Source organism: Prionailurus viverrinus, chromosome X (genome assembly GCF_022837055.1).
Source record: "Prionailurus viverrinus isolate Anna chromosome X, UM_Priviv_1.0, whole genome shotgun sequence".
In the NCBI taxonomy this organism is placed as follows: domain Eukaryota; kingdom Metazoa; phylum Chordata; class Mammalia; order Carnivora; family Felidae; genus Prionailurus; species Prionailurus viverrinus.
The window spans coordinates 29,489,913-29,505,182 of record NC_062579.1 but is presented as its reverse complement, the minus strand read 5'-3'; the positions used below and the strand labels follow the sequence as shown (position 1 = coordinate 29,505,182).

At 40.2% G+C, this 15,270-nt stretch overlaps 1 protein-coding gene across 3 annotated transcripts in view; it reads right to left on the bottom strand.

Annotated features, from left to right (window-relative positions):
- Positions 1–15,270, bottom strand: part of PRRG1 (proline rich and Gla domain 1) — a 139,296-nt gene that overhangs the window by 23,091 nt on the left and 100,935 nt on the right. For 2 of the 3 annotated variants that reach the window (XM_047844769.1, XM_047844770.1), the window contains exon 4: positions 14,424–15,176. The exons of the other annotated variant lie outside the window; for it this stretch is intronic. In XM_047844769.1, the coding sequence (XP_047700725.1) occupies positions 14,526–15,176 (651 nt within the window). In that variant the 3' untranslated portion in view covers positions 14,424–14,525. Of the gene's footprint in view, positions 1–14,423; positions 15,177–15,270 lie in introns of those variants that run through there. 3 annotated transcript variants of the gene reach the window in all.

Sequence of the window (15,270 nt, the reverse complement as noted above, 5' to 3'; positions counted from 1 at the left end):
TCCAGGAACCCCCTACTGTCCTAATGTTAATGCCTTACTACAGGGAAAACAACCTTAGCTTGACAATAGCAAAGCCCCTGGACATCTTATGAGTCCTCTTTAGTATATCAAAGTCCTTCTGGAGGCCTCCCATCTGCCTTTACCTCCCCCAAGTCTATAGTATATAACGTCAGTCTTCACAACCCCAGTTCAACTCTTTCTGCCCGTAGGTCCCGTCCCCGTGCTTTAATAAAATCACCTTTTTGCGCCAAAGACGTCTCAAGAATTCTTTCTGGGCCGTCGGTTCTGGACCCCCACCATTCCAAAACCCTATCACATACAAAGAAAGTAGGATGTGTATTAGGTAAGAAAAGGTATAAAGTATGGGATTATGGGGAGAAAATGGTGAAGTAGGAGGACCCTAAGCTCACCTCATCCAATGGATACAAATAGACAAGACTCACATCAGTGTAAATAACCCAGAAAATGACCCAAAAACTGGCAGAACAAATTCCACAACATATATAGAGAAGGGAACACATCAAAAAGGGTAGGAAGGGTAGAAATGTGTACAAGCTTGCAAGACTGCAAGTTGATCATGGGAGGGAAGGCCCCCTAGGTGCAGCAAAGGGAGAGAAATAAGACTACCACACCAGGAAGACCACACAGCAAAGATGATTCTCTGTAATATTTGACTTTGAAAAACAGAGGGGCTGAATTTTGTGAGTTCTTAACAATGAGCTGGACTTAAGGCCTAGAATTTTAAAAATCAGGGGGCTTGGCTCCATGAGAGCCTGGAGGGTGAGAGAAAGTGGAGTCCCTAACCCACAAAGAGCTAAAACAACAAACAGCCCTCTGAAATACAGCATAGAAGCAGTAGTTTGAAAAATACTTGGATCATACAGGAGGGAGAATTGTTTACTCTTCTCAATTGGAGGGGCAGGGATCCCTGAGGGTCTTCCCCAAGAACAAAGGAGCTGGAAGATACCATTTCCTTCTCCCCACCCAGTGAAGGAACCAGCAGGCAGCTGATATTTACTACCTTGCTTACATCACAGCCCCAACTCTTGCAGATCTGCCCCTTTCTAGACAGGCCCAATTCAGTTGTCAGCTGGGAGTCTGCAAGGCCCCTCCTGCAGAGGGCCTCGGGCATGCAAATCTTGGTTAAAGGACTGGCCAACCACCCCACAGCTCGCATTGCAGATCTACCTCTTCCAATTGCTCATGGCCAGAGACCAATCAAACCAGGCCAGAAGTCTGGCAGTGTGTAAGAAGCCCCAACAGGGGCCAATACCACTCCAAATTGATGCCTGCCCTAGGGAGAGGGAAAGGTAACCACACATTCCAGTCAGACTACAGACCCAGCAGTAGGCTAGGAGCAGAGAGCTGGTCTGACAAAAGCTTACAATGAAAGCTTCTCAGAGGACATGGCAGGGAAAGCACCCTGCAGTTTGGTGCTACTGCATCTCTGGCAAATGCTTGGTCTGACTCAACTCAAGCCCAAGGCAGCGCCAGACTGCTCCACTAACACCACAGGGCCAAAACGTTGCCACAACAGTCAAAGAAAGCTCCTGTTGATCACTGGACTGAAGGAAAAAGCAGCTGACAACAGCAAGGTGCATGCTACACACATAAGAGGTACCCCTGAAGCATCAGACTTTAGTAAGCAGGGGACAGTACACTACAGGGTGCTATAGGACCTTTTCTTTTTAAGACCACTACTTTCAAGAGGAGGAGGCATAGCTCACATTCCTAACACAGGAACAGACACAGATAGACAAAATGAGGAAACAGAGGAATATGTCTCAAATGAAAGAACAGGACAAAACCACAGCAAGAAACCCAAGTGAAATGGAGATAAGTAATATGTCTGATAGATTACATTTAAAGTAATGCTCAAGGGCACCTGCGTGGCTTAGTCAGTTAAGTGTTCAGCTCTTGACTTAGCTTGGGTCATGATCTGATGGTTCATGAGTTTGAGCCCCACATCGGGCTCTGCACTGACAGTGCGGAGCCCACCTGGCATTCCTTCTCCCTGCCTCTCTCTCTGCCCCTCCCCAACTCTCTCACTCTCAAAATAATAATTAAAAAAATAATGATCATAAAGATAATACTTGATTTGAGAAAAGAGTGGAGAACATTTGTGAGACCCTTAACAAAGAGATGCATAAGAATCTATCGGAAATAACACAATAAATACAATGTAAAATACATTCGATGGAATAAACAGTAGAACAAGCAGAACAACAAATCAGCAACCTGGAGAACAGGGTAATGGAAAGTAATCAAGCTGAGCAGGTGAGGGGGGGAAAAAAACTAGGCAAAATGAGAACAGACTTAGGGAACTGAGTGATTCCATCAAGGACAGTAACATTCACATTATAGGGATGAGAGAAAAAGAGGCAAAAAATTTATTTGAAGAAATAATATCTGAAAACTTCACAAATTGGGAAGGAAACAGAAATTCAGATGCAGGAGGAACAGAGAAACTCCAAAAAAATCAACCCAAGGAAGTCCACACCAAGACACAGAAATTGAAATGGCAACAAGTTGTGATAAAGAGAGAATTCTAAAAGCAGCAAGAGAAAATAAAATAGTTAATTAAATAGAGGGGAAAGCCCATAAGGCTATTAGCTGATTTTTCAGCAAAAACCTTGCAGGCCAGAATCAAGTGGCATGATATATTCATAATACTGAAAGGGAAAAATCTGCAGCTAAGAATATCCAGCAAGGCTATCATTCAGAATATAAGAAGAGACAAGAGTTTCCCAAACAAACTAAAGTTAAAGGAATTCATGACCAGTAAACCAGCCATATAAGAAATGATAAAGGGGATGCTCTGACTGAAAAGGAAAGACTATGACAATAAGTAGGACACACAAAAGCAGTAAAAATAAGTACATCTATAAAAATTAGCCAAGTGACTCACAAAAAAAAAGGATATAAACTAGGATACCATATACCTAAAATGTGGCGGGGATGGGGGTAAAGCAGTAAAAAATGGGCTCAAACTTAAAAAACCACAAACTTAATATAGACTGCTATATGTAGCAGATGTTATATACGAATGGTAGCCACAAATCAAAAAATCAGTAACAGAAATGCAAAAAATAAAGACAAAGGAATCCAAATATATCACTAAAGAAAGCCAACTAATCATGAAAGAAGTGAGCAAGGGAAGAATCAGAGAGAGAACTACAAGACAACCATAAAACGAGTAACAAAATGGCAAAAAATACATACCTATCGGTAATTACTTTGAATATAAATGTACTGAATGCTCAAAGTAAAAGACATAGCGAGATGAAATGGATAAAAAAAAAGATGCATCTATATGCAGCCTACAAAAGACTCATTTCAGACCTAAAGACACATGCAAATTAGAAGCGAAAGGATGAAGAAACATTATCATGCAAATGGATATGAAAAGAAAGCTTGGGTAGCAACAGCAATACTTATACTGGACAAAACTGACTTTAAAATAAGAGCTGTAATGAGATAAAGAGGGGTGCCTGGGTGGTTCAGTCATTTGAGCATCTGACTCCTGATTTTGGCTCAGGTCATGATCCCAGGATTGTGGGATCAAGCCTAGATTCTCTCCATGTCTCCCTCTCTGCCCCTCTCCCCCTACTCAGTCTCTCTAAAATTAAAAAGAGAGAGAGAGAGAAAGAACACTACATACTCATTAAGGGGACGATCCAGCAAGAAGATACAACATTTTAAGATATTTATGCACCCAACACAGCGGCACGCAAATACATAAAACAGTTAAACATAAAGGAACTAATTGATAATAATACAATAGTAGGGGACTACAGCACCTAACTTACATCAATGGACAGATGATCCAAACAGAAAATCAACAAGGAAACAGTGTCTGTGAATGACACATTGGACTAGATGGATTTAATGGATATATTCAGAACATTTTTCATCCTTAAACAGAATACATATTCTTTTTAAGTATACACAGAACATTCTCCAGAACAGATCATGTAAGAGCCCATAAAACAAGTCTCAACAAACTCAAAAAGATCCAAGTCATACCATGTAACTTTTATGACCACAATGATATGAAACTAGAAATCAACCACAAGAAAAAATCTGGTAAGAGCACAAATACATGGAGGTTAAATAACATGCTACTTGACAATCAATGGGTCAGATGTGAAATCAAAGAGTACATGGAAACAAATGAAAATGAAAACACAATGGTCCAAACTCTTTCAGATGCAGCAAAAACAGTAATAAGAGGGAAGCTTATAATAATACAGGCCTACTTCAAGAACATAGAAAAAGCTAAAAAAAAAAAACAACCCCCAAACCCTAAATTTACGCCTATAGGAATAGAAAAACAAGAAAAAACAAAACCCAAAACCAGTACAAAGAAGGAAATAATAACGATGAGAGCAGAAATAAATGATATAGGAACTAGGGGAGAAGTTAAAATGGCGGAATAGTAGGGGGATCCTATGCTTGCCCTCTGCCTCAAACACAACAAAGTAAATACCAAATAATTCTGAACACCCAAGAAATTGATCTGAGGGCTCAAAGAACAAACTGCACATCTAGAGGGAGAAAAAAATGGATACAACAGGGAAGGTAGGAGCTGTGGAGAGTTGATTTAGGGGAGAAAAGAACTGTGGGTGCTGCAGAGGGAAGGGAGCCCTGATCACGGAGAGAAGAGTGACAAACAAAGAGTGAAAGCACATAGGGGGTTGCACAACAAAAACTCTTCCCCAAAACCATTGACTGAGAAAGAGAGAGGGGCTGTCCTTATAAGCAGAAGAGTTCAAAGTCTGCAGTTTTACAAATGTGTGCCATCACCAGGGTCATGCCTGACAGGCTTAGTGGTGATCCTGTGGGGAGGGAGGACAGAGGCCCATTAAGTGGACAGCGTGGTCTGAGGATCCTGTGGGTTGCACGAAGAGTAATAGTTCCTCTTCTTGAAGTGCATTTGGGAGAGGCAGCACTGTCTCTCAAGGGACAGGAGAGAAAGCAGATGCCATTGAGCTGACCCATTAATTAGCATAGCATCAGAGGCACCTGCTGACCTGGAAGCCAGCTATTGGATGCGCTCTACTGTAAACTCCTAGCCTCACATGGCTGTGCGACTGCTTTTCTGGAAGAAACCAGCATGACCCAGTGTGGCAAGATCCTCCCCCAGAGGATCAATGAGTATTTGTGCCATGCCAGGTCCCTAAGATTTGGAACTTTGAAACCCAGCAACACAGTACACACAGGAGTGTGTGTACACGCACATGGACAACTCAGACATAGAATGAAGACAGGGTTCTGATGGAAGGCTGGGACAAAAGAGGGGAGATTGTTTGTACTTCTGTGAGGGCTTCCTGAACAGCAGCAGGGGCAATCACCTCTCTCCAGCGTTGAGAGAAGAGGGTGATGCCATTTTCCTACTGCCCATCAGCACAGACTTCAGTGAGGAACACAGCACCCCCAGTGAAGGCTGGAGCAGTTTACATCAAGCCCTGTTCCACTGACTGCATCATGCAGGGCAAGTCTCCCTAAGAAGCAACACACAGGCCCCTCCCGCAGAACACCAGCAAAAACTCCCCACATGCACTAAGTCTACTGATCATAGAGTGCTGCAAAGCTTCAACTCTAGGGGAAATAGGATCTAGACTTTTCTAATTAGCAGACCAAACACACCTAGTTAAAACTTGCCACAAACCAGACTAGGTCCAAATACTCCACACTGCAAGCAAGGAGAGGACTGCAGAGGACTGATAGGGAAAGAGCAACCTAAACACAACAGAGTGCACACAGCACAAACTTCTTAAAGTGCCAAGTCCTGGACAGTATATGACCTCTTCTTCATAAAGCCAGTACTCTCAAGAGCAGGAAACCTAACAGGTTTTCCTAACACAGAGAAGACAGAGATCTGGGCAAAATGCCAATATGGAGGAATTCATTCCAAAAGAACTGGAAGAGGTCATGGCCAGATATAAGTAACATGTAAGTAATATATCTGAACCAGGATTTAAAACAAAAATCATAAGGATACTAGCTGGGCTTGAGAAAAGCATAGAAGACACTACAAAATCCCTTTCTGCAGAGATAAAAGAAATAAAAACCAGCCTGGCAAAAATAAAAAATGGTATAACCAAGATGCAAAACCAACTAAATGAAATGACAATGAGGATGGTGAAGCAGAGGAACAAATCAGAGGTACAGATCGTAAAACTATGGAAAATAATGAAGCTGAAAAGAAGAGGGAAAGAAAAGTACTGGATCATGAATGTAGATGTAGGGAACTCAGCAACTCCATAAAGCATAATAACATTCATATCATAGGAGTCCCTGAAGAAGAGAGAGAGAAAAGGGGGGAGAAGGTTTATTTGAACAAATTAAACCTGAAAACTTCCCTAATCTGGAGAAGGTAACAGTCACCCAAATCCAGGAAACCAAGAACTCCCATCAAATTCAACAAAAGCCGGCCAAAACCAATACATACTGTAGTATACTCTGCAAAATATAGAGGTAAGGAAAGAATCCTGAAAGCAGAAAGGGAGAAGAAATCCCTAACCTACAAGGTAAGACAACTCAGGTTAGCAGTAGATCTCTCCACAGAAACATGGCAGGCCAGAAGGGACTGGCATGATATATTCAATGTGCTAAACGGGAAAAATATGCAGCCAAGAATACTTTATCCAGCAAGGCTATCATTTAGAACAGGAGAGATAAATAACATCACAGACAAACAAAACCTAAAGGAGTTTGTGACCACTAAACCAGCCATGCAAACATATTAAAGGGGACCCTTTAAGTGGCAAAGACAAAAAGCAACAAAGACTAGAAAGGAAAAGAAAAAACCTCCAGAAACAGCAACTTTGCAAGTAACACAATGGCACTAATTTGTTATCTGTCAATAATTACTCTGAATGTAAATGAACTTAATGCTCCAGTCAAAATATACAAGGGTATCAGAATGGGTGAGAAAACAAGACCCATCTACATGCTACCTACAAGAGATACATAGGAGACCTCAAGACACCTCTAGATTGAAAGTGAGGGGATGGAGAACCATCTATCATGCTAATGGACTCCTAAAAAAAGGATAGAGAAGCCACACTTATATCAGACAAACTAGACAAAACTACAATGAGGTATCACCTCACACCTGTTGGAATGGCTAAAATTAAAAACACAAGAAACACTAAGTGTTGGCAAGATGTGGAGAAACAGGAACCCTTGTGCACTGTTGGGAATGCAAACTACTGCAGTTACTGCAGAAAACAGTATGGAGGCTCTTCAAAAATTAAAAAGACAATTACCATGTGATCCAGTAATTCCATAACTGAGTATTTACCCCCCCCCCAAAAAAACCACTAATTCAAAGAGATAAATGCACCCCTATGTTTATTGCAGCATTATTTACAATAATCAAGATATGGTAAAAACCGAAGTGTCCATGGAAAAAGAAGATATAGTACATCTATAAAAGAATATTACTCAGCCATAAAAAAGAATGAAATATTGCCATTTGCAACGTCAGTGGAACTAAAGGGTGTAATGCTAAGTGAAAGAAGTTAGAGAAAGACAAATACCACATGACTTCACTCATATGTGGAATTTAAGAAACAAATTAACAAAGAAAAAGGAGACAAACAAAAAAACCAGACTCTTAACTATAGAGAACGCATGGTTACCAGTGGTAGGGAGGAAGGTGGGAGTATGGGTAAAATAGATGAAGGGGATTAAAAGTACACCTATCATAAAAATAAATTATAATCTTATCATGAGCACTTAGTAATGTATAAACATGTTGAATCACTATATTGAACACGTGAAAATAACATAACATTGTATGTTAAGTATAGTGGAATTAAAAAAAAATTTTGAGCGTATATGCACATATCCAACATCAGTGGAAATTAGATAGGGTTTTCAAATCTTTTTAAATATTTGCCAATTGAATAATTGTTGAAGTTACACTAAGTTTTTAGTGTGTTTGTTCCAGTATATTCATAAAGATATAATGGGATAAGTTGTTTAAGTCTGAGTATGAGTATTATTTTCCAGCATTCCAGTTTGTCCCAATGTATATAGCCATGGTTAAAATCTAGGATGATAAATCAGTGCTTCACAAATGTCAGGGTACACATATTCATCACCTGGGATCTTATTAAAATGTAGATTCTGATACTGTAGGTCTGGGATGGGGCTTGGGATTTTGAATTTTAGCAGGCTCTCAGGTGAGGTTGCTGCTGCTTGCCATAGAGTACACTTTGAGGAGCAAGGTGCTCACATTGGTTTGAGTGCCTGGAATGCCTAGCTCCTGCCCCCTGAGACTAATACAATTGGCCTAGGATGTAGTCTGGTGCTAATTCTAATGTGTAAGAAAGCTTGAGAGTCTCAATGGCAAAGTGCATGATGATTTATCAATTTTAGCTATAATTTTATCAGTAGCTCTAATGTGATTCCCTTTGCCTGCTGCCTACCCTTCCTCTTATGTCAAAGTCTTTAATCCATTTTGAGTTGATTTTTGTGTCTGGTGTAATGTAGGTTTCAATTTTCATTCTTATGCATGTGCATATCCAATTTTCCCAACAGTACTTATTGAGTATACTATACCTTCCCCATTATGGATTTTTGGCATCCTTGTTGAAGACTATTTGACCATATATGTGTGGGTTTATTTCTGGGCTTTCTGTTTAGTTCTATTGGTCTATATGTCTGTCTTTATGCCAGTACCATATAGTTTTTATTACTGTAAGTCTGTAATATGTTTTGAATTCAGGAAGTGTGAGGCCTCCAGCTTGTTTTTTCTCAAGACTGTTTGGTTATTTGGGTCTTTTGTGGTTCTAAATGAATTTAAGAGGAATTAATACCAATCTTTCTCAAACTCTTCCAAGAAAATGAAGAAGCAGGGACACTTCCAGACCCATTTTATGAGGCCAGTATTACTCTGATTCCAAAGCCAGAAAAAGACACTACAATAAAACTATATGCCAATATTTCTAATGAATATAAATGCAACAAATCTCAACAAACTGAATTCAACAGCACATTAAAATGATCATACATCATGACCGAGTGGGATTTATCCTTGGGGCATGAGGATAGTTGAACATATGATAATCAATGAATGTGACACAAAACTTTGCTGAAAGAAATTAAAGAAACAAGTAAATGTAAAGATATATCTTGTTTGTGGAATAGAAGACTTAATACTGTCAAAACACCTGTGGTACCCAAAACAACCTACAGATTCAATGTTATCCCTAAAAAATCCAAATGCCATTTTTTACAGAAATAAAATCATCTATCTTTAAAAAGAGAAGAGACTCAGATAATTTTTTCAATGTTTATTTTTGTGAGAGAAAGAGATGGGGGGAGGGTCAGAGAGAGGGAGACAGAGGATTTGAAGTGGGTTCTGCACTGACAGCAGAAAACTCATGAACCAAGAGATCATAAGCTGAGCTGAAGTCAGACACTTAACAGACTGAGCCACCCAGGTGCCCCAAGACTCAAATAATTTTAATGTGAATTCTACTAAATCTTCTTAGAACAAAAAAACCCCCACACCTATAATATGAAAACTATTCCAGAGCATATAAAAATGAAAATTATTTCTCAATTTATTTTACAAGGCCAGAGTAATCAATCCTAATACCAAAACAGGACAAAGATGGTACTTACACACCTGAAAGAAAACTACATGTTAAGGTAGAGAGATACAAAATCCTAAATAGAAGTATTAGCCAAGAGTGATGTCAGCAGCATGGTGTAATAAGACATCTGTTGTTTTTGCACCCCCTACCCCAAGAATCATTTAGCATCCATCCCACAGACAAAAGTGGCTTTGTGGGAGCTGTAGGATGATCCAGCTCCATATGCCAAGTGACTCAGGAAGAGTCTAAACCACTCGTGCATTGGGTAAAGGGCATATAGACTTTGTTCCCAGGTATGAACCCTATAGTGGCCTGTCAACTGGCTCCCGTCCATCTTGGCCACAGTTCAGGAGTCCTTGGAAAACAATGATTTAGACAAGATCATGACCTGAGCCAAAGTACGATGCTTAACTGATTGAGCCACTCAAGTGCCCGAGCATCTGGCAAAATTTAACATTTATGATTAAAAATTCTCAACAGATTGAGTATAGAAAAGATACATCAACATAATAAAGGTCACAAAGGGCAAGCTATGACAACATCCACAATGGTGAAAGGTTGAAAGCTTTTCTACTAAGATCAGGAATGAGACAAAGGTGCTGACTCTCACCACTCATATTCATCATAATACTGGAAGTCCTAGCCAGAGCATTTAGACAAGAAAAAGAAATAAAAGGCATCCACATTGGAAAGGAAAAAAGTCAAATTATCTTTGCAGGTGATATGCTTTTATATCTAGAAAGTCTTAAATACTCCACCAAAACCTATTAGAGATAATCAATGAATCCAGAAAAGTTGCAGGATATAAAAACAAAACAGGGGTGCCTGGGTGGCCCAGTTGGTTAAGCGTCCGGCTTTGGCTCAGGTCATGATTTCATGGTTCATGAGTTTGAGCCCTATGTCGTGCTCTGTGCTGACAGCTCAGAGCCTGGAGCCTGCTCTGGATTATGTCTCCCTCTTCTCTCTGTCCCTTCCTTGCTCATGCTCTCTTTCTCAAGAATAAATAAACATTAAAAAATAAAATAAAATAAAATAAACACAAACAGTTGCATTTCTATATACTAACAACAAGAAAAAGAAATAAAGAAAACTATCCCATTTACATTAGCATCAAAAACAATAAAATACATAGGAATAAATTTACCAAGCAGGTGAAAGATCTGTACACTGAAAACTTTAAGAATTGCATGGAAAAAAACTGAAGACACAGATAAATGGAAAGATATCCTATGTTCACTGATCAGAAGAACTGATATGGTTAAAATGTCCATACTACTCAAAGCCATCTATAGATTCACTGCAACACCTATCAAAATTCCAATGACATGTTTTACAGAAAAAGAAAAACAATCCTAAAATTCCTATGGAGTCACAAAATACCCCGACTAGTCAAAGCAATCTCAAGAAAGAACTTAGCTGGAGGCATCATACTTCCTGAATTCATACAGTAATATAAAAGTATATAATTAAAAACAGCATCATGCCAGCATTAAAAAACAGACATGCAGTCCAACGGAACATAATCAAAAGGTCAGAAATAAGCCCATGCATAAAGGGTCAACTAATATTTGACAAGGGTGCCAAGAATACTCAATGGGGAAATGACAGTGTCTTTGATAAACTGTTGTGGGAAAACTGGACAACCACATGCGCAAGAATAAAATTGGACCCCTGTCTTACACCATGCACAAAAATTAACTTGGAAAGGATTAAAGACTTAAACTAAGACAGAAGCCAAAAAACTCCAAGGAGAGAACATAGGAAAAAAGTTCTTTCATATTGGTCCTGGAGATGATTTTCTGGATATTATACCAAAAGCACAAGCATATAAAAATGAAAAAATTTTTTCTCAATTTATTTTACAAGGCCAGAGTAATCTTAATACCTAAACAGGACAAAGATGGTACTTACACACCTGAAAGAAAATTACTTATTAAGGTAGAGAGATACAAAATCCTAAATAAAAATATTAGCAAGAGTGATGTCAGCAAAAATAAGTGGGACTATACTAATTTTAAAAACTACTGGGGCACCTGGGTGGCTCAGTCAGTTAAGTGGTGACTTTGGCTCAGGTCATGATCTCATGGTTTGTGAGTCTGAGCCCTGCATTGGGCTCTGTGCTGACAGCACGGAGCCTGGAGCCTGCTTCAGATTCTGTGTCTCCTCTCTCTGCACCTCCCTGCTTGACTCTGTCTCTGTCTCTCTCAAACATAAAACATTAAAAAATAAAAAAAAAAACCTTCTGCACAGCAAAAGACACAAACAGTAAAACAAACAAAAAGAAACTATGGAATAGAAGACAATATCTGCAAATCATATATCTGATAAGGGGCTAATTTCCATAATATATAAAGAACTTATACAACCCAACAGTAAAAAACCAAACAACCCAATTAAAAAATGGACAGAGAAAAGGTGCTCAACATCACATGTCATCAGGGAAATAAAAATCAAAGCCACAATGCAATATACCTCACATGTGTTAGAATGGCTATCATTAAAAAGACAAGAAATACCAAGTGTTGGCAAGGATGTGGAGAAAAGGAAGCCCTTGTGCGCCGTTGGTGGGAGTGCAAATTAATATAGCCAGTAAAGAAAACAGTATTGACATTCCTCAATAGATTAAAAATAGAACTACCATATGATCCAGCCATTTCTTTTCTGGGTATTCATGCCTTTCTCTATGAGAAAGAAGGAAAAGCTGCCATTTACAACAAGTTAGATGAAACTTGAGGACACTATGTTATGTGAAATAAGAAAAACACAAATACTGTATTCTATCAATTATATATGGAACCAAAAAAGCCAAACTCAGAAACACAGATTAGAATGTTGATTACCACAAGCTGAAGGATTGGAGAAAATGGAGAGATGTTGATCAAATAGTACAAACTTTGGAGATCTAACGTACAGAAGGGTCATTATAGTTAACAATATAATATCCTTAAGTATTGCTAAGGGAATAAATCTTAAGAAATCTCACCACCGAAAAGAAATGGTAATTACATGAATTGATAGAGGTTTTTGCTAAGGCTTTGGTGGCAATCATTTCCCAATTTATCAGTGTATCACGGTACACCTTAAAATTACACAACGCTACATACATCTCAATCATATCTCAAAAAATTATAGTAAAACAAATCAACAGTGATCAAATAAGTTTCATTCCAGGAATAAAAAATAATTCCACACAGGAAAATCTGTTAATGTAATTCAGAACACTAGTAGATTAAAGGAGGAAATATACATGGTAATAGTATTTGGATTATAGTATTTTTTTTAAACATTTATTCTGAGAGAGAGAGTACACGCATGTACGTGAGCAGAAGGGCAGAGAAAGAGAGGGAGAGAGAGAATCCTAAGCAGGCCCCATGCTGTCAGTACAGAGCCTGATGTGGGGCTAGATCTCACAAGCCATGAAATCATGACCTGAGTCAAAATCAAGAGTTGGACACTTAACTGACCAAGCCATCCAGGCACCCCGAGATTATAGTATCTTGAAAAATTATTTCCTGATTATTGTCTACCACTCTACACAAACTCTTGTTTTCTCCTTCTGGAATTTCTACTGAGTGCTTGTTATTATAGAAGGTTCTTCTATGACTATCAATTATTATTATGAATTATTTCTTTCTAGAAGATTCAATTTACCTCAGTCATTCTCAAATATTTTGATGTTCAGCATCTTTGTTAAATTTTCAACCCTTATACTGAACAGGGTTTATTACAAAGTGTACATAAACCCCCAAAACTAGAGGTTTTCTGATGGCAGCATGCATGCCTGGTACTGGTGGCCATTTGAAGTTGCACCTGTGTCTCCAGAGAAGCAAACCTAAAACACAGTTCCCATAGTCACTGACAACAAGGGTCAACCTGCCAATCAGTTACTCCACTCTGCCAGTTTCCAGGGTCCCCAGGTTGTTACTGACAAACAATAAACATTAACATTTGTATGACTTAATCAGCTAAAAACTTCAGATGAAGTCGAAGGCTCCATTTATTTTAATCCCTGTCCAATCCCATTTTTCAATTCTTTCTCAGAAGCAACCACTATTATAAATTCTAGACCATGTTTTTTTCTATACTTTACTATATACATCCATCTACAGCAACCAGTGCCCCAAACCACCCATCTTACCCCAAACCACATAACCACACTATTCATAAGGGGAAGTGAAAGTTTTCTAATGACAATATGCATGTCCTGCACAGGGGACCAAAGGCAAATCACTCTCATATCCAGTAGGAAGCCAGCCTAAGATTAAGTTTCTCTTACCACTATTGCCCACAGTGAGCTTATTAAAGAGGTACTCTGCCATAATGGCTTCTGGGGTCCCTTTCTTGCTATCTAGAATCAAAAAATATTACTATTTACTTATTTTGATAAAGTAAAAGTTTTCAGGGTAAAGTAGAAGACCTCCTTTATTTTAATCCCTGCCCAATCCCATTCCCTTCACTCTTTCCCCAGATCAACCTCAGTCATAACTTTCAGGCAATGTTTTTATACTTTTACTATGCATAGGTTCCCACATTCTTCAGGGCTCTAAACCACCACCACCCACACTGCTTATGAGGGGAATATTAATTTTGTGTTTTCCAGGGTCCCATGGAATACCTTCTCCCTCCATTTCTGGAGATCCTCAGCTGCATATGGATAGGGTTGGGTGGGTGGAGAGACTCCTGGATACCTACTATAAAACTTAAAAGGTGAAAGATGTGCATACACATCAACCAGAGACCTTTATTTATTTTTGAACAAAATGACTTTATTGCAACCAAGTAACTTTATGGCAAAACTGGAAGGAAAAAAACTGGAACGTTTTGCAAGTGCAATACTGCAAAATGCATGCTCGGCATGGTGACCAGGGGAAGTTACCATGCACCCTGTGGCTATGGGAAGGCAGTCCCAACTCAGTTCTTGTCGCTGTTGCCCAGGGTGAGCTTGTCAAAGAGGTACTCTGCCAAGCCATCTTCCGGGGCCCCCATCTTGCGCAGGCTGGTGATGTAGCCCCCCAGCTCTTTGATGACCTTCACTTGCTCGGGCAGGTAGTTGGTCTCCAGGAAGCTGCACAGATGGGCGTCGTTCTTGTCAGCAGCCAGCTGGTGCAGGTCGAGCAGGCTCTGGTTCACGCTCTTCTCCAGGTGAAAGGCGCACTCCATGGCCTTCAGGCCGCTCTCCCAGTTGTCGCGTTCAGGCTTCATGATGTCGTGGAGGCGGATGCGGCCCCCACGCTGGTTCTGCAGCTGCATCAGCTTCTCGACACGCTCCTTCTCTTCATGGGACTGGCGCAGGAAGAACTTGGAGACATTCTCCAGGGCCACGTCGTCATGGTCGAAATAGAAAGCCATCGACAGGTACACGTAGGAGGCGTAGAGCTCCAGGTTGATCTGGCTGTTGATGGCGGCCTCGCATTCAGGGTGGTAGTTCTGGCGCACTTGAGAGAACGGCGCGGTGGCCATGGCTGGCGGCGCTGGCACCAAGGTCAAGGCAACTCTGAAGCGAGGGCCCCGGAACAGGCAGTGGCGAGGCCGAAGGCGGCGGCGACCCCGAAGATTGCCCAGCTTGAATGGCGAGAGGAGCCAGAGGCACTCAGTGGCAATGGAGACCTCTAGGCAGCGTCCGTTGGGCTCGGACGCGGCAACAGCTCTGGGATAG